This window comes from Python bivittatus, unplaced genomic scaffold, assembly GCF_059951505.1.
Source record: "Python bivittatus isolate LINGU-HERP-01145 unplaced genomic scaffold, Pbiv_v1 ctg000580_np1212, whole genome shotgun sequence".
Classification (NCBI taxonomy): Eukaryota; Metazoa; Chordata; class Lepidosauria; order Squamata; family Pythonidae; genus Python; species Python bivittatus.
In genome coordinates, this window is record NW_028277087.1 from 4,004,786 (window position 1) to 4,031,786 (window position 27,001).

The 27,001-nt window shown below is 41.0% G+C and overlaps 1 protein-coding gene across 1 annotated transcript in view; it reads left to right on the plus strand.

The window, feature by feature from the left end:
* STK11 (serine/threonine kinase 11) overlaps nt 1-27,001 on the plus strand; it is an 81,485-nt gene that overhangs the window by 16,922 nt on the left and 37,562 nt on the right. Inside the window, exons 3-7 of the mRNA XM_088149386.1 lie at nt 20,414-20,497; nt 22,632-22,721; nt 23,163-23,295; nt 24,664-24,800; nt 25,678-25,805. Coding sequence (XP_088005512.1) covers nt 20,414-20,497; nt 22,632-22,721; nt 23,163-23,295; nt 24,664-24,800; nt 25,678-25,805 — 572 coding nt within the window. The remainder of the gene's footprint in view (nt 1-20,413; nt 20,498-22,631; nt 22,722-23,162; nt 23,296-24,663; nt 24,801-25,677; nt 25,806-27,001) is intronic.

Below are 27,001 nucleotides of genomic sequence, written 5' to 3' on the forward strand. Positions count from 1 at the left end.
TCCTTTTTAGTAATGTTTTTAATTAAGGTTTTATGTATTTATATATTTTATGTTTTAATGTTTGTTGTGAATTGCCCAGAGTTCCTCCATGGGGGGGAGATGGGTGGTTGAAAAATTTAATAAACAAACAAACAAATAAATAAATAAAAATACCAACATTGTGCCCAGAATCATAGTGCCCTGCAAAGTCTTCAGCCTATAACTGTTTGAAAGTTTCGTTTTGCTGAACTAAGAGAAGATTGGGGAGTGGATGACTGATTCCCCCCATGCATCTAGACTTTGAACTTTCAAACTCTCTTCCTTATTCCATCATGCCGATATAAACCACCAACTTTTTTTTCCTCAACCCTCCCTTCTCCCCCCCCAGAAGCATTCCATAAAGTACAGCTGTTCAAGCAACTTGTCAGCACTCCAGCAGGATGCCTAAATTAATGGCTGCCTCTTTTCTTTCCTTTCCTGGAAGTGAGGAAAGGATGTGAGCTTGGCAACCTTTTTTTGCATTAGGCCTTCCTGAAGCAAGGACACTGTTTTGGGGGAATCTTCAGTGGATGAATAGGGAGCAGACCTTTTAGTGTGGGTCCGGGGGGTGGGAGGAAAAGCAGGGGAGGTTGGTTGACTGCCATTTCGGAAGAATTTAATCAGTATAATCTAATTTAGTAATGGTTGGGGGCTTAAGAAGGAAAACCACTGCAGAATTGAAAACCTATTTAATCCTGGAAGGCAATGTATTCTTCAGCTGGGAGATTTGGGCCAAAGAAGACTGCACTAGATGTGGTTTGATCTCTGTGTAAAGCTCTTTCCTATATTCCTGTTCTTTGAGGGATTGTGGGAGGAGAGTTGTATTAATCTACAGTAGCAAAAAATCAGGAAGAATCTGGTAGCCCCTTTTCCGACTAACCAGTTTTATTAAAAGCTTTGCGAGCTGCAGCTCACTTCATCAGATTCGCTCTATGCATCAACACACGTATTTCAGCAGCTCATGAAAGCTTAAGCCTTTTAATAAAATTTGTTAGAAAAGGTGCTACAAGGCTCCTCCTGTTCTTTCCGGGGTGACTGGTTGTTGGCAGAACCAGAGATTTTTAGGATTATGTTAAACACTCTTATTGATTATTCCTTCCAGCTGCACTCCAGTAACTTCATGTTGTCCTTTTACTTTTGAAATTGGGAGTTGGCAATTTTGGCAAGGTTAGGATTAAAAAAGAAAAAAGAAAAAAATAATAACTGGCTTTGCATTATAGAAACCGTTGGATGTTGGGGAAATGCCTCAGAAAAGCTTTCATAAGCCATCTTCTGTTTGTAGTCCCTGGTTCCTCCCCCCCCCCCCCCGCCCCCAGTCACAGTTTAACATACAGTAAATAGCTTGGGCCACTTGTTGAATACACAGAAGTTACTCTCCTCCCCTCAGTGTTGACTCAGATTTCTCAAGAATTGCTGCTTATTTCCATTGTGGGTAATATTGCCTAATTTCTATGAAGGCGAGGGCCCCTTTTTTCTTTTGATGAGCATGCATGGCTCACTTTGCTCAGAGGACCCACACAGTCTCATGAGCTGTTTTTTTAAGTTCTTGAACCAAAACATGACTCATACAGGAATCTCTTTGGGGCGGTAAGCATGGGAAATGGTGAAGAAAGAATAGAAAAGCAGTCCTGTAAGGCAGCATGTTGATTAAGGTTGTGTGGTAATGGCCCTTAATTTCAGTTGTCCTCATATCCTAACAATGCTGCTGTCTTGATAACAGATGACCCCTTTCTTTTATTATATTACTACTTTTTAGCTAGAGCCAGGAGGAGCGTCTTTTATCTTGTTGCTGAATAAAAATTAAAAAACACAGCTTTATAAGCTGACACCATAGTTTCTGTTAATTTGTATTTTTTAAAACAGACTGTTAATGTTAATTAATGTTAATGGTTGAAAAATCCCTGAGCATTGTAACATCTAGCCAAAAGTTGGGTGTCCTAACTTGATAGAAATAGATTTCCCCCAAAGTGTGTATTTTGAGCATCTCCTTTCCTTTAGATTTCCTGTATTTCTACCACTGTCAGCAACGTGAGAAGCATGTTACCCAATAGCATAGTGTGTGAAACTGACCACAGTGTTTGCAGCAAGCAAGTGAAGCGTGTGTAGCAGATAACTAGAGGTGAGAAGAGGAATTTATTAAACAGGAGATTAGCATGGGTAAAAATAATGTGATTATTCTGCCACTTGTAGGTAACCAGAATCAGAGAACTTGCCTAGCTAACCTCTCCAATTTAGATGACAGACTACTACTTAGTCTGTCAGTTATTCATATCTCAAATTTAAACAGAATTGAATTGCCTATTTGCATAGTAAAAACAGTGTACTTTAAATACCAGCTGTGGGGAGAAAGATAACCACACGTTCCTGGCTGTGCTTATGACCTTTCTGAATACAGCAGGCTGGCCATTTTGCAATTGAGAAAGCCGGACAGAAGGACTGTTAATCTGATACAAGCAGGGCTCCTATTGCTTTTTATATTCATTTCTGAAGGTAAGGTGTAAGATTCATAAAGAAGGTTGTTCTTGGGCAAACCAGTAGCATAAATCCCACCCAGCTATCTCTGTATGCTTGCTTCTGTTAGTTGCAGTATAAAGGGAGGTATAGCTGGATGCAGTGATAAATTTAGACTCTCTCCTTTCTCTCTCTGGTACTTACAGTGCACTGTGTTCCTTGCAGTGCGGCTGCATTTGAAAAGGTGATATATTGCTCTTTTGACAGTCTCACTGCAGATAAGCAGGTTTGTCTTCCCTTTTGTGGCCTATTCTAAGTAGTTCTGCTTCAGCACAGTACTTGACCTACCACACAGCCAGTCTTGTCATTAACGCTTGCTTGTCATTCTCAGAATCTAAATGGGGAGATGAGGGAGAGAAGCTAAGGTGAAATGTGTGCAGCAGACTAAATGTCCTTCTGGTGGTAGTGTCTTGTCCCTCTAATCAGATCTGTTGAAAGAAATGTTGCTGATTTCTAGGTGAGCATCTGTGTCAAAATGTGGAAAATATTTCTGCATTTTCTCATGATCCATTCTATAAGTACGATTTCCCTGTCAGTTCCCAGACATCAGCAGGGTCATGGAGAGATGACGGGCTGAATTCTGTGGTTTGTGATTTGGTAGCTGTTGCTCTGACTATGGTAGATGACTTTTCTTTCCCCTTTTTTTGGTAGTATTTGAATGTTTTAAAATGTTCCATGTGTTTTCTTCTGAATGCTTGTATTGTAACTAGTTCCCAGACATAAAAAAAAGAACTAATCATCTTCATTGTCTTTTTGGGCAGAGCTGGTCTAGCTTATCTACTTCCAGTTGATTAGTAAGGTCCCTAAGGTTTAATACAGGTAGTCCTCAACTTACGACCATTCATTTAATGACTGTTCAAAGTTATGACGGCGTGGAAAAAAGTGACAACCAGTCCTCGCACTTATGACTGTTGCAGTGTCCCCGGTGTCATGTGATCAAAATTTGGACGCTTGGCAACCAGCATGTATTTACAACGATTGCAGTGTCCCGGGGTCACATGATCACTGTTTGTGACTTTCCCAGGGGGCTTCCGACAACCAAAGTCAATGGGGGAAGCCAGATGCATTTAATGACCGCAGCCAAAAGGTTGTAAAATCGGGTGTGGCTCACTTAACGACCACATTGCTTAGTGATGGAAGTTCCGGTCATTGTAAGTCGAGGGCTACCTGTATGTGTATCTTCATGTATATTAATGTATAAGCCAACAAACAGCTTTGCTTATCATTGTGTATGGTCCTAATTTGGGATTAGGTTTTTGGAGAGGCAAAAGTGTATATGGTCAGAGATCACATTCCAAAAAGGGTTACAAAAAGAGGCATATGAAACAGAGTTAGTAAGACAGTCCAAAAGTCAGATGCCAAAGTCCTAGATCTCCAGAGGGCAAGCTAAGAAAGTGAAGGACAGGTTTGTGCAGTGAAGAGTCACCTTAAGAGATAATCTGTTAGGGATGCACACACTTGCAGGCAATAGATGATGCTTGCACCATGGAGCTACCCTCAAGCAGAGAACCTTTATATTCATATACATACATACATACATGCATACATACATACAGAACTGCTGAGCTCTTTACTTAGCTCATGCTTGGGCAACCTGTTCTGGGTACTTTCATTCCCAAAGTACACTCTTACAAGCAAGCTCTCAGCAAGAGAGCTCTTTGTCATCTTATATTCAACTTGGCGCTGGCACCGCTCACATGGACTAGTTGGCTGCACTGATGAGTTTAGGTTAGATTGATATAAGCTAAGGATCCTAGGGTATTGTGAATGATTCTGGTTCATCTCCTGTGATAGGCTCAATTGGTGCAGAGAGCTCAGTGGAGTCACCTGACCCATATTTTTCCATACAAACTCACATATATACCCATCATGCTATTTTCTTTTGGAGTAAGCAATGTTATCAGGGCACAGAAAAGGTTTAAAAAATAGTAAGTCAAAGAAATTAAAGGTATAGGATTAAAAAAGGAGAAAGGAACATTGTTAAAACTAGTTTATACCAATACCATTCATGCTGTCTCTCCGTATCTTTCTGTCTTTGCAAACTACCATGACTTGCTTGACCGTGTGCATCTAATCCTTTTCACATTCCCTTTTGTTCTTAAAACTTTTCTCCTTTCTCTTTTTAAGGATCCATCAACTCCATCCAACCAAATCTTCTTTGGTCTTCCACCTCTTCTTGATCTGTTCACTTTTCTTACATATATTTGATTTGACACTCAGTCTTCATTCATTCTCTCTATATTACGATTTTTTTCACCACGTTGGGCTGGAAACAGACACAGTAGGTGTGCAAGGACACAAGGGCTTTCGACAGGTAGATTTATTGTAGAAAAGCTAATGAAGCCATTGCGAAGGAATTCTAGTGACTTCTGTGTTTCAAACGCAAGCCCTGTTTATAGGGAAATCAAGCTTATTGCACATGTTTTTCATGCCTGCACAGGGTAACTGACTTGAAGTTGCTCCCTTTTAGGTGGGAAGGATAGTTTCTGCCTGTCTGTTCTTTTCATAACAGACTAGTCTGGTTTCAGACTGTTTTTCTTCTGGTCTTGCATACTAAATGATTAAATCACCGCAAAGTACTACTTTCCTAGTGGCCACTCACTTTTGTATTCAGTCCACATTCATTCATTTAGCCATACATTCTTGTTTTACTACATATTTCTCCTGACATAGACAACTTGCCCCACCAAGTAGGCAGAAAAACACTCTTATACTCAGCTCTTTTTGCTTTCTTCAACTAACATGCCTCACAACAGACTGTATATTCACTAACTTTCTGTCAGCATTTGCACATCTTACAATTGCTCCATCTATTTTCCCATGTTTAGTAAATATTCTACAAAGGTGCACAAATTTGCTCTCATTTTTCACTACTTCTATATCACTTGCAGTTGTTGGCTCCATTTTCCCTGTCAAACACAACTACCTTGAGTTTTGATACTTTATATTTCAGATCCATAGTCATAAGTCATCATGTAGTTTAACGTTGCTGCAAATCATTCAGGTTTTCAGCCAAATCATGGCATTATCCAACTACAAAATTACATGTACATTCATGTCTCCAGCCAACACACCTTTAACATTAGCACAAGCATTACTTATAAATGCATTAAGCAATCAAGGGAACGTCTTTGTTTTACTCTCTGCTTAGTGTTGTGCCATTTATTACACATTCCATTTACTGTCATCATATGCCAATCTTAAACTTGTTCAGTAAACAGTTTTCAGTTCCAAATTCACATAAAGCATTCCATAATTCAACCCTATTCACTTTCTCATACGCCTTCTCTAAATCAAAAAATGTACAGTAAGATTTCTCACATTCATAGATATATTATTTACTCTCTGAAGAGCAAAAATATGGTTTGCATAAAGTTACATTGTGCTTACCATATTTTGTGCATTATTATCGATCAGTCAGTATTCTGCCAGATACTTTCCCCAACAAGCTCAAACTAATGGCCGTATAGTTTTCTCATTCACTCTGGCTACGTTTCCCTTTGTGACCGATTGATTAGGTGTTGTCAAGTCAGTGTTGACTCTTAGCAACCACACTGATAAACTTTCTCCAGGATGATCTGCCCTCAATTTGGCCTTGCTGTTCTAACTGAATCCAACTATGTCGCTGCTGGTTATCCTCTTCTCTTTCCTTCCACTTTTTCCAACATTATAGGTTTCTTAAAGTAGCTGAGTTTTCACATCACATATCTAAAATACCGTAATTTGGGCCTTGAGTAAGAACTCTGGTTTGTTTTGTAATCCATTTATTTGTTTTCCTGGTTATCCATGGTATTCTCAGGAAGTTCAAATGCTGAAGTTCAAAAGCATCAATGTTCTTTTTATGCTGCTGCTTCAGAGATCAGCCTTCACATCAGTAGAGTTTCACAAGGAGAACCACGGTCTGATTGATTCTGATCTGTGTAGGTATCTGAACATCTTTTCCAAGGCCTTCATTGCTACTGCAGCATATTTCTTGACCGTTGGTTCCTTATTATTGATAGTAAATCCTAAAATACGTTAGCTGTCCACCAATTCAATGCCTTCATTGTCAGTTCTAAGGTTGGTTACTGTATTTGTCATTAGTGTGGCCTTTGTATTTAATTTTAGTCCCACTTTTCATTGTACTTTTTGACTTTCATTACTAGAGCTTCCAGATCATTTGCATTTTCAGCTGTCAGAGTAGTGTCATCAGCATAGCACAGGTTTATTTATTTATTTATCTATCAAATTTGTCACTGCCCAGAGTTGAAATGACTCTGGGTGGTTTATAAAATGTTTAGAATCAATTAAAATTACAATATACAATAACCTTAATAAATAGAAAATAAATAGATCCAAGGATAGATATAAAATTGGCAGTCAGTCAGGGAGCGTCATCAAGGCGCCAGCCACCCCCAGGATTGGGTAAGATGTTATTAGGTTATTAGATGTTTGTTCCTCCAATTTTTAAACCACACTAATCTTCTTCTAGTCCAGCCTCCCTCAAATATAGTTAGCATATAAATTGAATAAGGAGAGAGTATATAGCATGGTCTCATTCCATTGCCAACCTGGAACCAGTTTCTTTCACCAAGTTCCATCCGGACTGTGACATTTTGTCCTGGGTAGAGGCTTCACATGAGGACAATGAGATATTCTGGAATTCCAGTTTTCCTAACGACATTCCACAGCTTGATATGGTCAACACATAAATAAAGCACTTATGGACTTCTTTTTTGTATTCTTTGATTTTCTTAATTATCCAGCACGCATCAGCAATAACGTCTCTTGTTCCTTGGACTTTTCTAAAACAGCCTGCACATCTGGCATTTTTCTTTCCATATAGCGCTCTAATCTGTGTTGGATGATTTTGAGCATTATTTTGCTAACATATGAAATGAAAGATATTGTGCAGTAGTTTTCACAATCTGCTAAGTCTCCTTACTTTGGTCTGTAGACTGACCTTTTCCAATCTGTTGGCCACTATGTCATTCTCCAGATTTGCTGGTTTAGTTTGATTAGAATCTTTATTGATTCTTCTGTTGTTTGCCACATTTTGGTAGATCTTCCATCAATTCCTATAGCTTTCCAACTTGGTAATGACCAGAGCTCAAATCTAACTTCATGTTCTAGTATTACAAGTTCTTGTAAGTAGGGAATATCTACTTACCGTAGATAAGTATCTACAGTATCCTGGATGCTGATGTCCCTACTATAAAGAATTTTAGTGTACTTCTTCCATCTTTGTTTAATCTTCTTTGAATCAGTTATGATCTGTCCATTAGGGTCTTTTAACATGCCAGTTTAAGACTGGTATCTCATCAGAGTTTGGAGATCTTTTGGAATATTTTCCTTGTTTTCCTTTGTTTCTGTCTTTGATGTCTATTCAGACATCATTGCAATACTGTTTCATGTCTCTTCTTACAGCTCTCTGAGATTCTTTATTAGTTTCCTTCCTGAGCTCTTCGACTTTCTTGCCCTTGGCTTCTTTTTTTCTTCTTGGCGATTTCCATCATTTGTTCTGATATCCAGTCTGCTTTCTTCAGTTTCTTGGTCTTGGACAACTTCTTTTGACATTCAAGGAATTGTTAGGAAATGAGAGGAACTGTGGAATGAAACAATCTTAACAAAGGTTGTTAAGGTTGTTTCATTCCATAGTTCCTCTTGTTTCCTAACAATGAGATTCAGGATTTCAAAGCTGTTTCTGATGTTCTCCTTTAAAATGGTGGAAATATGCTCATATTCATAGTGTGGAAACTAATTGCCTTTGTTCTTCCACTTTAGTTTGACTTGGACGTTGCATGTGAGTAGTTTGTGATTTGTTCCACAGTTAGCCCCTGGTCACATCTTTGCTATTATAACTGAGTTCTTCCACATTCTTGTACCAATAATATAGTCAATTTGATTTATGTGTACTCCATTGGGTGAAATCTATGTATGTTGGCATTGTTGTGATTGTTTGAAGAATGTGTTAGTAATGAAGAACCTATGGGATAGCAGAAATGGATAAATTATTCTGCTTAATTTCTGTTTCCTAGGCCATACAGTCCAATTACATTTTCCTCACTATTTTCAACTTTGGCATCCTAGTCTCCAGCCACAAGCAGCACATTTTGCTTGCACATTCTGTCAATTTCAGATTGAATATGAGCATAAAACTCATTAATTTCCTCCTCTGCATTAGTGGTTGGAACATAAACTTGAATAACCATCATATTAAAGGGTTGTGCATGAAATCTAATTGATACTACTTCAACACTGACTGCTTTGTACCCAAGTACTGCTTTTGCTATATCTATCCTGACTATGAAATCAACGCTGTTGCTTCATTGTTTTTCACGGCCTAAGTAGTACACAGTATGATCTTCTGACTGTCCAATTCCAGTCTTTTAAAATTTGTTTATGCCTAAGATGTCAACCTTAATTGTATCTTGCATTGTAACTTTCATTCTACTGAGCTTTCCCATGCTCTGTGATCCCAGTCATTCTGTCTTTGCAGCTTTGGATATTATTTTCCTGTATGACCACATCAACAACTAGACATCTGAAATATTTTAATCTACCTGGTTCGTAAACACAATTTGTTTTCCAAAATTGCCTCAGCTTTTCCTCAGTATTATGTTGAATATCAACCTAACCTGAGAGGCCCATCATCTGGCATTGTATCATTAATCAACTTTATAGTGTCTGCCCATGTGGTTTTCTGAGTAAAATATAGGAGTGATTTGCCACTGCCTTCTCCTGTGCAGTTTGAAATGATGCTCTTGCTGTTGCCACTAAAGTAATAATCTCTCTCCAATAACTTCCTGTATCACCGCTACCCAATATTGGTGCCTGTTTGCTTTAGCTGGGCAGCTGGAATGACCTTCATGTTTTGGGTGACTCTGCAGGAAGTATATGCTCTTGGCGCACCCTCTTGGCTTTCTTCACTCCTCCCTCCCAGGAACAGCCCACATCCTCGCCACAGTGAGGCAGAACAAGACTTGGGGGTTCCCCTTTGTATAGGGCAGGAGTCCCCAGACGTTTCAGCTCATCAATCCCTTCATGAAGTTTCAGATTGTTCATCAACCTCCATACTACTTTAACTAATAGTACTATGAATAACAACAGTAATAATAACATTGACCTTGGATAGTCCCACTGACCCTTGAAGGTCAGTATTGACCACTTGGGGAACCCTGGTACAGTGGAACAATAAAGGCATTCTTGAAGTATCAGACAGTCTTTACAGGCACATTAAACAAGCTACTCTGTAAGTAAATCACATTAATATTTTATTTATTTATTTTACCTATTTCTATCCCGCTGCAATCAAAACACTCTCTAATCTGTATTTTAACATGTCTCTAGTCATACCTTCTAACCTGTACCACTGTTACTATTTTTAACATTCTCACAGCATTTATGACTTTTCATGATTTTTTACTCAGATACTAACATTTAGAGTTTCAGTTCCACTTTTATCACTATATTTCTTGTAGGGATCACTAAAATAGTCCTTCCAGCGTCCTCTCACTTCAGTCTCACTCCAAATAATTTTGTCACTTTTGTTTTTAATTCTGTTCACTCTGCTGAAGGCTCCTTGTTTAACCCTCTTCAACCATTTCCAAAGCAATTTGCTATTTCCTTTAAATTATTCTGCTTTTCTCTGCCTCTTTTAGTTTTAACCTTCCTTACTCTCTTTTACTATACTCTCTGCAACTGCCTTTTTCTCTCTCTACATATTAAACAATATCTTTCTCTTCTAATTTTTTGCAGCAGCCATTGTATGCATTCTTACTCACTCTCAGCCCTCTTTGTTTCATCATTCCACTAAGCATCTTTTTAATGTAACCTCACAACACTTCTTTGGTTCTCTGCAATATAGTTTTTTCACTCTGTTCCACATAACTCTCACATCCTCTTTCCTTATGTCCACTTCTCAGTCATTCTTTTGGAACAGTAGTCTATCCTCTAATACTTTTTCATGCTTTCTCTTCCTGCAGTCATTCTGTTTTTACTTTTATTTTGCTTCTTTCCTTTTCTTCCATTTTTTCTCAGAATCCACTACCAGTAAATGGTGGATCCCTCATTCAGAACCTCTTATCTCTCAGTGATTTTTCTCAATCTTTAAACAATGTAATCTAGTGTTTCTCAACCTTGGCAAGTTTATGATGTATGGACTTCAACTCCCAGAATTCCCCAGCCAGCAAAGTTGCCATGGTTGAGAAACACTGATCTAATCATTTATGGTTTTAGGTTTATATGCATTCAATTGCCTTTTGTACTTTTGACTAGACTTATGCATAAATCACATTTTAGAAACTAGCAATCCTTTTTCTATACAGATGCTCACCAACCAGTCACAATTCTCATTCATTCTTGGTTTCCAAACAGCCCAATAACTTTTTATAAACTCTCTTGTCTCATTCCCTCCCATTCATTCAGTCACCAAGCAGAATATTTTTTCCCACTGAATCACATTCACTCAAAACATAGCAGAGTTTGTCCCCAAACTCATATTTAGTTCTTCCATTAACACCATTCATGGGAGCATAACATACAACTGTAGTCAATCTGTGGATTCTTACACCTACATCTACACTTTTTCCTTTGAGAATCATCCTCAGATGGTGCTATGACAAACTGAGTCATTCATTTCAAAGACAGCAATGTAACTTTTTGAAAATGTGTGGGATTCTTGCAGCTCTGACATAACACAGACCCTTAAAAACCTCTTAAAAGCTTTACTAGGTCAGATTGTTGATCCATGAGGTCCAGCCTTCCCTAACATAACTTAATCAAGGTGTATTGAGATCACAGTTCCTACAGTTCCCCAGTCAGTATGGAGGACACCAAGTTAAGAAAGGCTGATCTTGTCCTTCATTGTCTTCTTTGACTAACAAGTGTCTCATATCTCAAATAGAGGCAAAACTGTCCTCAAACTAAGGTCCTGTATTGAACCTGGGACCATATAGAGGCAGAACAGAGTTATATCTTTATCATAAACTCTAGATGTATTGGACCAGCCCCTGATTTCTGACCAGTTTTATTATTGGAGTTGGAGTCTAGTACATCTGGAGGGTATTAGGGCAAAAAAGGTTGCCCATGGACGTGGGGTAGAAGCCAATGTTGCAGCAACTTTGCAGAAGTCAGTTTGGGCTTGTATGGGAGGTTACTTGCCTCCTCATCAATGCATCTTGAGTTTCATGATGAAACATTTTAATTAACCCTTTCCGAGTTTTTCCTATTCCTTGACCTGGATCTCCACAACCTAGAAGTAGACTTTGAAGCCCAGCTATATCCACTTTATTTGCACCTGATTTCAAGTGTGTTTCTAGTATAGGGTTTTCATTAGAATGAGACAGCAACTAACAAATACAGATGATATCTTTATGCATTAGGAATCATCGCAACTCAGTGGTAGCCACTGGGATGTTGGAGAAGAGAGTGTTGGTTTTAATTTTTCTAGGGTTTGATTGTTGTATTTACAGTTTAAACTGATTCTTTGAAGCAGAAACCCAGACCAGACAGTGATCTGGGTGCTCACTTTTAATTTTGTTTTTTTCCCCTTGAAGCATGAGGCTTGGCTTATTTTCTAGAGTCACCTTGGCAGTGTGTCTTTGAGTACCTTTCCGCTGCAGGTGCCCATTTTGTGCTCGGCATTGTAGGAAGACTAGGGAATAGATTAGTTTGCCTCAAGTCACAGAGGCTCCACCATCTTGATTCATTCTAGGGCATGTGCCAAAGCATTGATTGTACCTAGTTGCTGGTAACAGCATTATGATGGTGTTCATATACATACAATTGACTGCAGTCAATTGCATTAGAAGTCCTACAGCATTAATTCTAGTGGAATTGCCTGGAAGAGACCCAAGATTTCCATGTCCTGGGAGGCAAAGCAGGGTTTGGAGAAGGTGGAAGGACCTGTCGTAGAAAGAGAGCAAGCCACCGAAAAGAACCATCTGTCCCTGGCATGGTATGGCTTGCTTTCTTTTGGCAGGTAGAGCAGCGGGTTTGCCTTCCACCTCTCTTTTTCTGTGCCAGTGGAGTCCTCTGTTCAACCATTCTGTTTCCCTGGCTAACATAGCCCTTGAACGATTCTTCCTGTTTTTGAATTTGTGGAACAATATGGGGAGAGGTGCTGTGTGTGTCAGAGAGAAAAAAGAAGGAGGCAGGAAGAATTGCCAAGAGCTGGCATCATGAGCCACAGCAGTTTTGGCAGGCACTCACAACTCAAGAGGGCTGTCTCTGGAAAGCAGGAGCTCTCCCGGTTTGGACAAATTGTGTGTCATTCCTATTTGCTCAGGTTTTTTTCAATGTTTATAGCCTGTCCCAATCCAAAAGGATTCTGAGCAGAGACCAGCAAAAGGAACAATAATATTAAAAGCATTATCCTTTAAAAAAAAAAAAAAGCAAATCAAGCAAACACCCATTGACTGCTATAACTTTTTAAATTGACATTTGATTGATGCAGGTTCTGACACACATAAGGCGCCCAAACCATTTAAGGGCCAAAGGTGCACTGGAATAATATAAATTTCACTTGCTTATGAAATGTAAGAATGGTTGGAGCCACCTGTACTTCTGTGGGGTATTCTAAAGGTTGCGGGGCACCATGAGAAATCCTGCTATCTGACCCACTTACCATGTATCTCAGGGAGGGGCGATCCTCAGCAGGCCTTCTCTAGATGACTGAACAGGTAGATTCTATTCTGACAAGTCATTGCATGATATATCCTAGTGCTGCACCACAAAGAATGTAACCAGCACTTTGAAACGGACCCAGAAACCTACCAGTAACCAGTGCAGTGACTTCAAAAATGGTGTTATTCTAGATTGGTGGACTGTCCTGCTAGGATTATCGTTTTGTACAAAAATGCGGCTTCTGGGTTCTCTCCAAAGGCAGAATGATATAGCGTGCGTTCCAGTAATCTGTCTGAATGGTGGTTAAGGTATGAGTTACTGTCATCAAGGGCATCCTGGCCCACAAAGGGTTGTAACTGGTGCACCAGCCAGAAATGGCCCCTCACCACAGCCTGGTACTGCTGCTTGAGCAAAATGTACAGATCCAGGAGGACCTCCAAGTCACAAACCACCTCCTTCAAAGGAAGCATGACTCCTTCAAGAGAAGAAGCAGTTAATAATGTCCTGTCATCAGAGTAAGTGGGGTTGGGGTAGGTTTGCTCATTTTGGAGGAAGATTAAGAGAATTGGAAGTTTTAAGGAGTAAAACCCAAGTACTTGAAACATGAGTGTTAAGGCACCCATTTCATTCCTAACCCCCTCCCATAAAATCACATTTTGCCTTGCTGTCCTGCCCACTTTGAGGTGCTTTGGGCAGGAGGTGTTGTGCTGAGAAGGCTGCCTGCTACCTGCAAGCCACCAATTGCCCACTAAGGCAAGTTACCACAGTTGTGTAGGGAAGGAATATGTGTAACTGATGTAGCCTCCCTTTCCTGCAAGGAACTGAAAGTTAGTTTACTTACCGAGGGAGCAAACGAGGACAGTTACGGGAGTTTGTCAGAGGGATTTAAAAAGAGCTCCTAACAAATTTTCCCTCTAAATCAAGAACTGGTACTTGGCTAATGTGAGAGTCTAAGAAGAGAACAAGAAGAAATGAAAAAAACCTTAGGAAGCAAAAGTGAAGATGAATGGATAAGAGTCTGCCATTGTGACCTGTAGTACTTGTGGCAAGTTTGTCTTCCTGCCTGAAAAACATTCTGGCATATATTGCAGCAAATCCAAGTCCATAGCAGTCCTTGAAGAAGAAGTCAGCAGCACATCAGCTCGCTTCAGCTGATGGGAAAAAATGAGGAATTAGCCATTCAAAGAAAGGGAGCTTTACAGTTGTAAGGACTGATAACAGAAACTGACAGCAGAAGCAACTCTTTATAAAAAAGAAAGACAAAATGTGCATGAGACTAACAGCCAGAAGCAAGAGACATCAGGCTCTTCCTCATGGCCATTTTCTTCCATCCATGTGGCACCAGAAAAGTATACGGACGTACTTCTGGCTTGAGTGGCAGATTTAGCCATCTGTCAAACCTGCCTCTGGATTTGCACCAAGCATTTTGTGTAGGTGTATTCAAAGAGGTACGGGTTTGGTGTTATTCCAGGAAAGAGCTATTCTGGCATGTTCTGGAACACATTTATACAAAACATGGACTTCTTTGTTTATTGTGTTTGTGGTGGGTAAGCAGCCAGTTCCTCCCTCTGCCCAGATATTTCCCCAGGATTGGCATCCAGACTATCCCTTGTCGGGGAGTGAGCCCCTTCGAAATCTATGCAGAATGGGCTTCAGCAATAGAAACATGCCCAGCCTGCAGGTTTCCAACGTGGGAAGGCAAGCTTTCTTTCTACTGTGGACCAAGTAAAGGAGTAAATTGAGCAAGTGGAGCTTTTTCATTGATTGAAAAAGTAGTCCTTCCAAGGCTGCTTCTCCTCTTCCCCCAGCTGCTTTGGGGGGCTAGGTGTTCCTCTTGTCCTGTAACCCAAGGAAGGATGGTCATAAAGGGTAGTCCCCATGAATGGAGGGGAGGAGCTGTGCCTGGAGCAGCCTCAATCAGCCAATGGGAGCTGAGCAGATTTCAGCCAGACTGCATCATCACCAGCGTCATTGAGGAACTGTCATAGACTGTTCATACTGTAAGGCTTGTGTTTGATGAAAAGGGAACAGCCATATTGGGGTGTATGCTGCCTTTATGGTGGGCTGGGAATGAAAGAAAGGAGACATCGTAAGGACACATTCTGTAACAATGGTTGCCAAGACACCTTTATGCCACAGTTAGAGGGTGTGGGGATACTCCTCACTGCTGAAATTCAGAAACAGCATTCTTGTCCTTGTAATAAAACAAGCTCTAAGGAGAGAAGAAGGGACATTGTAGAAGACATGGACACTTAAGGGCAGGGAGATGCAACTGTGCCCTCTAAATAATAAAAAGAGAAGAGTCATGGTATTCAGTGATTCACTGCTATTAGAAATCAACAAATGTATTTCAACCAGATCCATCAGCTTGTGAAATACACTGTCTACCAGGAAGATGGAGTAAGGACATTTCAGAACAAATTGAATCCTATGGGGGTACAAATTAAATCCCTGAAGTAAGGCCCCTTAAGTAAAGACTTGTGCAATGTAGAAGGAGGAATGTTACTTTAATTAAAGCACTAAAAAAAAAAATCAAGAATATTGGCTCAAAAAAGTCACCTACAATGACTATACATTTATGTAAGTGCAGCTACGGAGGATCTGCAGCGTCTGTGGTAAAACCTTCATCTAGGTTAGCATAGTCAGAGGTGGGAGAGAGTTATTGACATCAAAATGGCCTCATGCAAGTCTTTGTTGTGACTGTACCAGGAAAGCTGTGTCCAGATGGGGCGTCTGTCCCCCCAAATATTGCAGAGTTGGAAACAATGCGGAAGAGGACAACGAAAGGAATGAGGTGCTTAGAGCAGTTTTCTTGAGATGAGAGACAACAGTCTCAGCCAACTTTGATAAAGATTTATAGAAAATGGTAGTGTTTGCTGTAATGGGACCTCTTAAGCTACTCAAGGAAAAATAAAAGCGAACACTGGCTCATGAAGTTCATGGCCTTCATTGTCTATACACGAATGCTGCAAGAATGGGAAACAAGGTGAGCTTCGGCTCTTAATACAGGAGGGCAAATACGATTTAACAGCTACAGCAGAGACCTGGTAGAATGGTTCCCGTGACTGGAATATATTAGTTGAAGTATGTTTGTTCAAAAGAAGCCAAAGCAAAAGAAAAGGAACTCCACAATACGTTAAAAATATCCCTTCCCGCTCAGGAATCCAAACAAATTAATTTGTAAATGGCATCTATGTTAAGAAAGAGAAACAAACGGAAGCAACACTGTTCTTGGTGTCTCCTAACCAAGGTTAAGGTGTGGATGATGCCTTCTAAAAGCAAATTGCAAATCTTTCGAAGAGGCATGAAGCTGCAGTGGTGGGAAACGTTAACACTCCCAGCATCTATTGGGAGACAAACTGTGGCAAGTACGGTCCTTCCAGGAAATTCTTGTTATGCTATCAATTTTCTACAATATTTCATATGATAAAAGAAGGCACAAAAGGATCAGGTGTCCTTGAGTTAAAACTAATCAGCAGGGAAGACTTAATTGAGAAAGTAGAAGCAGGAGGAACATTATGGAGCATAGTCAAACATCATGTGCCTTAGATTTCAGAAACAGGACTTATTAGAGCAATGGTAACTTGAATCCTACGGCAGAAGAAATTATTGGGAGAAGACACTCAAGATGGATGGGAGTTCAAACAAGGAATTGCTGGAGAAGCTAATGTGTTTAGCAGAACTTTGAAATCAAAAAAGGACACACCTGGGAGGCTGAAAGATGAACAGGTCACAAAGAAAAAGTACAGAAGTTAGCCCAGAATTCTAGAGCTGTCATAAAAATGCTAGTATGACCAGGGCTTCTCGGGGGTCCGTAGAATTTGAAGAACACAGTGCAATAACACTTCTTTTGGATTTTTTCCACCATTTACTAAGAAAACACATCAAAGCCAATGTCATCACCTAGTTTCATTTTCCCCAGGCTAGCTCTGCTAATTGCATTTCAGTGCCTTCTTCCTTCTCCCCTTTGCATACTGATAAGGCAACAGCTAGGCTTTTTAAACTGCCTTGCACAGAAAGTTTTTTTCCTCCCCTATTGAATATTGTAGCCTAAGGTTTCTGTAACTACGTATACTGTATGTATGGAAGCTGTAATATTGCCTTAATGTTTATGTGTACTGTTCTATTTCTAAATATCAAGCATGACCTACTTATTTTAGAAAAAAGTAAGGGGCAAAGATATACTGGTGTCCTCCCTCTGTTCTGGCTGATAGAATGCTTCATCTATCAGCAGCTTCAATTTCTGAAGGATCTTCTGCATTGAATAGAGTCTTGCCCCACAGCTCATCTTCCTCTTCTGGTTTTCAGTGAATCTCCCTCTGGATCTCGCCCAACATCTCCCTTTAGCAAATTTTTCCAGATCTGCTTTAAATCTACAACAAAGCTTCAACAATATAAGACTAATTGGTTTTTATAGTTTTATTGCTGTGAGCCACCCAGAGTCGTTTTAAGATCGGCAGGCATACAAATCTTTTAAAATATATAAAAATGAAAATAAATAATCCAGTTTAGGTCCATTGGTCACCATTACTCTTTGCTAAAATAATAGCAATTTTTCAACGACCACTGCTATCTAGATCTTAGGTTTTGGAAGCCATTATACCTCATCCATCAAAGTGCCCCCACTTCTTTCTAGAGTTGTTTCGGTGTTAAGATTCTACCCCTGATGCCAGACTAACAGCTCCTCCATCTATGACAGCATTTTCTTAAAAGGAACTAAAGTAACTTCTAACCTCAGCTTCTCTTATCCATTACTTAACACAGACCATTTATTTGGAAGTCTGCATGGATAGTCAGCAGGAAGCCGTGGCTGAATACAGGCTGTCACAGCAATTTTGGAATGTACTGAGGTGGCAAATGATGCCAAGAACAACAAAAAGGTTTATTTAGATATGTTCAAAATAAAATTTTAAAAAATCAGTATACCAGCTTCTCAGTGAAGACGGTAAAATGCTAACAGGTAACCAAGAGAAGAGTGATGCTTGAGATTGATAGAAATATGATCAAGGAATGAATGAATTTAAATCTCCAAGGCCAGATGAATTACATTCCAGGGTAGTGAATGAACGAGTTGGTCTGGCTGAACCTTTATGTACTGTCTCTGAGAAATCCTGGAGAACTGATGAAGTGCTAGATGGTAGAGAGGAAATGTTGTCCCTGTCTTTGAAAAAGGACCATCCAGCAAACTACAGTCCAGTCAATCTGACATCAAAACCTGGGAAGATTCTAGAGCAGAATATAAAGACATCAGTCAGTAAATATTTTGAAAATAGTATAGTAGCTACCAGAAGTCAGTATGGAATTGTCAATAACTTGGAGTTGATTGGGTGACTTCTTTAGCTTGGTAATGTGGCTGTAAAAAAGACAAATGCAATTTTAGGTTAAATTAACAGTAGTATAATTTCCAAATTTCAGGAAATAATTGTTCTGTTATTCAGCTTTGGTCAGACCTCCTCCACCTTATCCCCCTGAATATTGTATATGGTTCTGGGCAGCACATTTACCCTTTTACCCTTTTCCCAGAAGGCTATGAAGACCTGGCTTTTTCCCCTAAGCATTGGGCTAGGATGCGAGTTGAGCTGGGACCCGTTTGGTGTTTGGTCTGGCGCCTAGTGGGAAGGGTGATTTTGTTTTTATCTCTGTATATTCATTGATTCTTGTGAGTCACCTAGGATCATTATATGAGTGAGTCAGTCATATTAGTTCTGTAAATAAATAAAAGAAGGGTTCGGAGGAATTACAACAGATTCAGAGAAGGGGAAGAAAGATGTAAAGAAAGGTTGCAGGAGTTAGGAATGCTTAACCTTGAGGAGCAAAGGCTGGGGGCAGAAGCTATAATAGTCCTCTTCAAATACCTGAAAGGATGTCACATAGAAGGTCAAGACCTGTTCTCCATTGTTACAGACTGGAGGACACAAAATAGATTTAAGTTACTAGAAGGGAGATTTCTGAATGTTGGAAAAAAGTTCCTTCAGTAAAAACAGTTCAGCAGTGAAACCAACAACCAAGGGATCTGTGGGTTCTCCTTCATTGGATTTGCTCTAGCAAAGGCTAGGCAGTCTAGGATTCCTGCATTGAGGAGGAGGTTAGACTCAGCGCCCTAAACAGCCTCTTCCGACTCTGTTATTCTGTGAATGAGGTTGTGTTACCTTCGTAACACCCATGTAAGATCAGCTAAGTTGAAAGTATGCAGCTTGCCAAAGGCTGTTCCATGAACCCTGTGAATAAGCCAAGGGGTTCAAATCTGAAAGTGTTTCTTTAGCCATGCTAATCTGTCCATTCATAATAAATATGTGTGTGTGTGTGTAATTGCTTCACAGCTCTTCTGGATTAGAATTTGGGACTCAGAACTAGGGCCAACTGTTTGGAGCATCTAAGCGATAGATGCAGAAAAGAGAATGGGTAATTGATCAGCTAAAATAGATTTGGCCAATCATATGTAGTTAGCTGCTTTTAAACTGTTTATGGTATGAGAGTAACAACAAAAAGGAATAAATATTTAATCGTTTTTTTATGCTATCTTTCTTCTTAGAAGTTCATACACAGCCCTCTACCTCCTGTATCATAAAAACTATTTTGTCTGCTAAGTGAGGCTGGGTGCATATGACAAGCCCACGGTTGGAGTCACCCGGCAAACTTCCTGGTTGATGAAGTGTTTGAAAACCCAGATTTCTTCAGTCTGGACTAAATGTAGCTGCTGATATTGCTGCTTGGAGTTGTCCATAAGCAGATAGCTGCAGGGCTAAGATTAGATCCTTTCTCCTGTCTTGATAATGACTGTATAATGGTATTAAAAAGCAGAGCTACAATCTGCACAGTATCCTTCTTGGAACTTTCGACTGCAGTCAGGCAGCAAATAATTATGGGCACTTTCAAGTGAGGCTTCTTTCCTACAACATTCTTCCCCACTCATGGACTATGGTGTGGGAATGTTCTTATGATCATCCCACATTTTTCTACTACTTCTTCCATCTTTTTTGTTTCTGTAAAAATGGCTATGAAAGAAAGATTGGGCTATTTGCACAGGGTGTTGAAACTGGTTGTTCTGGAAGATGAATTTGGAGGGTAAGGGTGCAGCGCTGGCCACTTGGTTTTGGAGGTAGGCATTTGATATTCAGACAGGAGAAAGCATTTTAGTGTTCCAACAGCAGAACAACTGCTTCTCTGTAGACTAAGCAATTGAACATAGTGAATTCATTCTTAGAGCAAGAAGAACTTTACTGTATTTTGTTGCTAGTCTTGTCTCCTCTCCAATACATTTTCCTTTTTTTCCTTGCAGGGAAATACAACTCCTGCGGCGGTTACGGCACAAAAATGTAATCCAACTAGTTGACGTGTTATACAATGAAGAGAAGCAAAAAATATATCCTTCCTTCAAGCTCTTCTGCTCCTGATCCTATGAAGATCTGGATTCCAGTGGCCCTATTTTCACTTCATTTTTCATCTTCCTTATTTCTACATGTCCCTATCTGGTTTCTAACGATGTTCCATCTTTCCACAGTTAGGTGCCTTCTACAGAGACAGACCTTAGGCTTATATGGCCCAGTATTGTTTATGTATGGTGGCTTTCCAAAGGCAGAGATTTTCTCCACCTCTGCTATCCAAGATCTTCTTAACACAGATGGCCGGAACTAAATCTTAAGCTTCTGCATGCAAAGCAGGTGTTCTACCACACAGTGATGGACCTTCTCCAAATCTCTGTAAAACACAGCAGTGTCCTTCTAACCCCATGTTTCCCAACCTCAGCAACTTCAAGTGGTGTGGACTTCAACTCCTGGAATTCCCCAGCCAGCCAGAGTTGGAGTCCATACTTCTTAAAGTTGCCGAGGTTGGGAAACACTGTTCTAAGCTATAAAGACCCAGTGAATTCAGAACCAGTGTTATATGTAGTCTTCTTTTCTCCCTACCCTTTTCTTTTGCCTTACAGTTCCTAAAGCAATGGTGGTTAAGCAGTGGCCCTATTTTCACACAACCCTCTGCAAGTGATGTCAGACTTCTGGAGCGGACAGTTCTTGAAACCAGGTGTCTGACCACTTGGCAGGGAGAGAAAAGCAGTGGCCTGCCCATTGCCGGGATGCCATGCTGGAAGTTGCTGGAAGTTTTGCCCTGGTCATATTTGGGCAGTATCTGATGGGCGGGCCCCTGACTTCAAAGAGAGCTAGTTGACTTGGCAGTCACTTTACAATGAGAATACTGATGATGCATTATGAAAGACTGCTTATAATGAGTCTTGCTCACTGCTTTTGAGCAAAAGTGACTTCCAAGTGCAGGACAATGGCCAGCATGATTTGGGGTTGTTTATTTCGGTCCTGCTTTGAAATAGCCGTACTTTCAGATTTCCTGCTTAATGTTTTGCTAGTGGCTGTGTGAATCCTTCCAAGGAAGACAGTTATGATCAGTAGTGACTGTAATGCCATCTTTTATTGGCCAGGCAAGATGATAGAAGCTTAGAATTAACATCTGCTTAACTTCTAAATACAGCCACTCGTATTCCATTCTGTTATATCATTTGCAAATACAACGGTAATAAACAGTAATAAAAAAAACATTTTCCAACCAGTGCACATGTTTACAACCAAATTACGTGCACCTAACAACAAAAGCCTTCAGTGTGAAACAGATTAAGGTCTGGTCAGTTTAGGAGGGTTCTAATCAACTAATTAAGGTCACAGAGCTGAGCTTTTTAATTTGTAGTTAGCACTTTTTAGGGAAGTGCTGTGGTAAGTGATCTTGCCGCCCTGCGAGGGGTCAAAAAAAGGGGGAAAATGGGTCAGGCACAGGACACTGTATGAGAGAACTTTACCTGAATGAGATGGCAGCAACCAGTGATGTTCGCAGCATCTCTCTCTCTCTCTCGTTCACTTAGCAACCATTTCACTTAATGACCAAGTCATTTGAATGGAATGCAGTCACTAAACAAGGAGAGGGTGTAACCTCTAATTTGCTGATAGCATGATCTTTTTTCACCCAGTGGACACCTTGAAATGCTTTGCCTCTGATTAATATAGAAATAAGAATTCTACTCCTTCACTCCTTCCTCAAAGCTGAGAGCAAATTAGCTGTGATAATTATAATGTAGGTCTTAGCAGTGTTTAGCTGGGCTTTCTCTAACCTGTCACCTTCAGATATGTTAGGGTTATAATTCCCAGCCAGGCTGTCGCACGTGCCTCCTCCTTGACAAGTCCTCCTTTTTGCAGTCTTTACATATTTGCAAGACTATTTCCCTTCCTTTGGCTTGGGCTATTTGGGGAATGTCCATAGTTCAGTTACAGAGTTCAGCACCTCCTATGCATACAGAAGGTCTCTTAATTCCATCACAACAATGTCAGTTAAAAATGGATCAGCGGGGAGGTGTTGCAACAGATGGTTCTCTGCCTATGAGCTGAGATCAGTTAGCATAGACTTACGTAGAGTTAGATGCTGAAATAATGTGAACTGGTGGAGGGCAAGTTTCTGTATTAAGTCTCATCCCAGGAACTTCCTTAACTGCTTCTCACGTATATGGTGATGGAGTATTGTGTCTGTGGCATGCAAGAGATGTTGGACAGTGTTCCTGACAAAAAATTTCCAGTCTTTCAAGCACACGGGTAAGTAGGCAAGGAGATGTTTTCCAATTCTCATCTTTCAGAGGCCCCATGGGCTGAGGAAGCCTCGCTGTGGTAATGGGGAGACTGGACTAGCAGGTTAATGCCCTTCCCTGACAATCATGACAATCATAACTAATATTTGCAGTTCAGTTTTTACTTTCTTCCCTTGTTGAAGTGAAGGAAAAATCCACACGCTTCCCAGGCAGTCTTGGATTCAAGCACTGGCTGCATCTAAGCTAGTTTAGTTTCCAGGCCATCTTAGCTTCAGCGAGGTGGTTGCATCAGATGCCCTGAGATTATGTTATGGCGGCTCCTGACACAAAGCAAGTATCATTCTGTGAATCCCCTGCTTAGTGACATAGACACTGCACTGTGCTGGCTCTCCAGAAACTCAATTTTTCATCTCGTTTTCCTTTTGCCTCACCCTCATACCCCATGCAGGTACTTTTGCCAGCTTATAGATGGCTTGGAATATCTGCACAGCCAGGGGATTGTACACAAAGATATCAAACCGGGAAATCTCCTGCTAACGACCAACGGAACCCTAAAGATATCAGATCTAGGTGTGGCAGAGGTATGCTTTTGAACTTCCCTATTGCATGTGAATTGCTGTAGTTATCAAGTCAGATGGCTTTAAGATGAGATTGGGCAAATTTATGGTGGTAAGACTATTTTTGGCTACTGGTCATCAGAGTTATAATATTTCCTCTAGGATCAGGAAGCTTCTGAAGTACTAGTTGCTGGGGAACTAGAGCAGGAAGGGGCAATATTAACTTCATGCTCTGCATGTGAGCTTCCTGGAGGCATCTGATTGGCTCTTTTGAAAGATGCTACTAACTAGAGGGGTCATTGGATTTCATGCAGGTTGAGAGTATGCTAGCTGCAACATGACTACAGTACCCCATTATTGTGTTTACCTGAAAAGAAGACTAGTGTTCCACAAATATTTAAAATGGGAGGTCATCTTAGGTCTGCTAAGAATATGGTGATGGTGGTAGATGGTTTTTTTTCTCTCTCTCTCTCTGAGGCAGGAGAGGGGGAATAATGTTAAATTCAGGAGCTTTTCTTTTTGGTTAAAGTCAGTATTTGTCTAGAGTTCCTGCTTGGAACTCTAAGTAAGATAGGCCACAGCAGCGGGCCTTTGTCATGCTGTGGGCTGGATCAAACTGTTTGGTCCAAGTTTCTTCAGAAAGAACCTCCTTGGCTGGGTCTTGCCTTAGTCAGGCTCATTTTTTATACATTTATTTCTCTGTATGTATGCAGGGTAGAGCTCATAGCCCATTGGAGGATTGAGATGGGAGCAAGCTAGGGAATTGCAGTGCACTTGAAAACAGTGACATTACAGAACAAAGTTGCAATGTTCTGTTCTTAAACTTCTGATGCTTTTCAACTGACAGCTGTCTTCAGTCCTCAAGCAGTTTGTTTTGAGAGCCAGAACCCAAGAAACTTGGCCAAATTGTTTTTCTAAGGTCGTTTTGATGTTGGGTGATGATTACTTTCAAGTATCTACAAATTAATTATTTTTCTGAAGCATTTTTAACTGGGTAGGGTGGAAACCCAGATTTACTCCCAGTCCACACAGTGAAGATGGGGGTAGGCAACGGGGCTGCCTGGAGCCCTCAGAACACCCTAGACAGGACAACTGAATGACAGTGGCCAATTGCAGGACATTGGCAGTGCAATTTCCCACTGATTTCCAGTAATAAATAAAATGTGTTTATTCTTTGGATAGGCTTGCTACCCTTAAAACACTAATCTCCCCTTTACCATTTTTTTAAAAAAGGAAACTGTTTGATATTGCCCAGTGGAATGATGTCATGGCCCCTGCTGAAATAATCATTAAAAAAAATAGCCCACAGCTGCCCAAAGTTTGCCAGTTGCTGCTGAAGACTTATGCCTTCAACCCCCAAAGCGATGCTTCTTTGTTGTCTGCTTGCAACAGGCCTTGCATCCATTTGCTGAGGACGACATGTGCCGAACAAGCCAGGGGTCACCTGCTTTTCAGCCTCCAGAAATTGCCAATGGCCTTGATACCTTTTCTGGCTTTAAAGTGGATATTTGGTCAGCAGGTGTCACACTGTAAGTAAATGGGAATGCAAAGCAGGAACCAAACATTTAATGTCAGCAGCAGAGGGATCGTGACAGTTGTGAAGATGTCAGCCGTGGGCCTCCTTGAGCCACTAATAAGCGATAATAATTTACAAGGGGCAATCCCCCTGTAAATATCCACCGTGCTCTATAACGATACTCTGTTCACCTTTACCACACTTTTATGAACAGATTTGTACGAAACTTTCTGCTCCCACCAAATACTTATCAGTACAATAAGGACATGACTGTGTGGACCCTCTTCCTCCATCACATACAGCCTGCCTCCCCCTCACCTTCTGTCTTACAGAAGAACATGTAGGAAGAGACAGCCAGTTGCAGGCCACCAGTTGAAATAGGGGGGTGGCACTGATGGGGTGATCTTTTGCCTTTCATGGTGGGAGCTGTCCAAGCTTTCATATCATCTCCCCCTTCTACTCCAAGTAAGTCATAATCAGTTGAGGGAAGCTGGAGCGGCTCTTGCGGGTGTGGATTTGGGCCATTGGAGGGCTGCCTGCCAGAGTAGGTAGTGGCGGGCTCCTGTGTATCTGGGGGTCGGGGCAAGAGATGAAACACGCATTGTAACACAACCTCCACCCCTCATGTATTTGCATGCGAGGTCGTGGTGCAAGTGCAGAATAGTGGAACTTGCACTATGATGTCATGATCTACGTCTCATCGGTTTGGCATCAGGAGCAGGCGCTGTGCTTCGTAGGGCAAAGGGTGCAGTCTCTTTTTTTTTCCTAGGCATATATCTTCTGCCCATCCAAGGGGATATGGAGCCTGCAGGCAAGAGAAGGAAGACCACTTAAATGCATCTAATCATTTCCCCTTTCCTTTCTCTCTGCCCCCTCCTACTCCCTTGCAGGTACAATATTACCACAGGCCTTTATCCCTTTGAGGGGGATAATATTTATAAATTATTTGAAAACATTGGAAAAGGAGACTATGTAATTCCTGAGGATTGTGGTCCTCCACTTTCAGATTTGCTTAGAGGTAAGTGCTTCTTGGTCGGGAGACAGATAATATATTGTATGGAGAAACACTGGTCTCAGGATTGCACTCGTTCCATTTCTTAGAGGCTGGGGACTGAGGAGTTACTGGGACCACACCACAGAGGTGATGCAGGTTTGGGGAGGAGTTGTGGTGTGTTCTCTGTTAACTGTGGAGTGCCACTTTTGAGACTGACTACCTGCAAATGGCGGGGAACTGTTTTTAGTTTTCAACATTTGCAATAAGAGGAGCCTCTAAAGGCCACTGAAAGGAAAGTTGGGCACCGCACGTCACTCACCCCTGTTCTAGGAGTGGGCAGAGGCAGGTGGAAGATGCTTTCCAGTTCTGTAGTCCCTGGGAACTGGCAGATGTTAGGCTGAAGAAACAGTAGCATTGAAGAACTAGCTGTGAAGGCACCGGAAAGGGTTGATTTGTGACTTTTACGTCCCACTCCAGAGCCCTAACAACAACCATCTGCTGTTGGCCGCAAAACACTGATCTCGGTGTTCCTTTCTCTGATCTGGCAGGGCAGTTCTAAGATAGATTTATCTTATTGAGGGAATGGCATCAAAATCTAGGAGCAGAATTTGTTTTTAATCAACAGAGACCATTGTGAAGTGTACATCAGAGCCCTAACATAAGGGGAAGATGCAAGCTAGAATTTGTAGGGCTCTGAGAGTGCTGCTCTCCTCCTCCCTTTTTATCACTTAGAACACCACCTGCCAGCCTCTTCTTTCATTTAAATTTAGGGATGCTTGGTTTGGTGTTCATTGTCCTTGTTCCATCAGACAGAGCAGGTATTATGCCCGAGGTTAGTTTGGGGATCTGTTGGGGTAGAAGAAGAGTTCTGAAAATGCTCCTCTGCTGAGCCTGACACATTTCAAAGCTCCAGATGAAACGTCAGCTCCCATAGCCACCCCAAGATGTCCACTGGGTAGATAGGGAAAAAGCAAGAAGCTGCTACCAGCTGTTCACAAGCAGTGCAGTGCTTGGAAATCCTGCTCTGCTTGGGAGGAGACCTGACCTGGATCAAACCTAGCCAAGGTGGGCAAGGCTGAGGAAGGCAGTGATGATGGTGACATGGAGGCTGATAAAAACCATGAAGAGACCAGGCCTGTATCTAATTGCACACAGATTAGAAAGAAACCAGGCTGGTCTCTGTTTGGGGAGGAATGGTGATTGAGTTTGGATGGATTTTG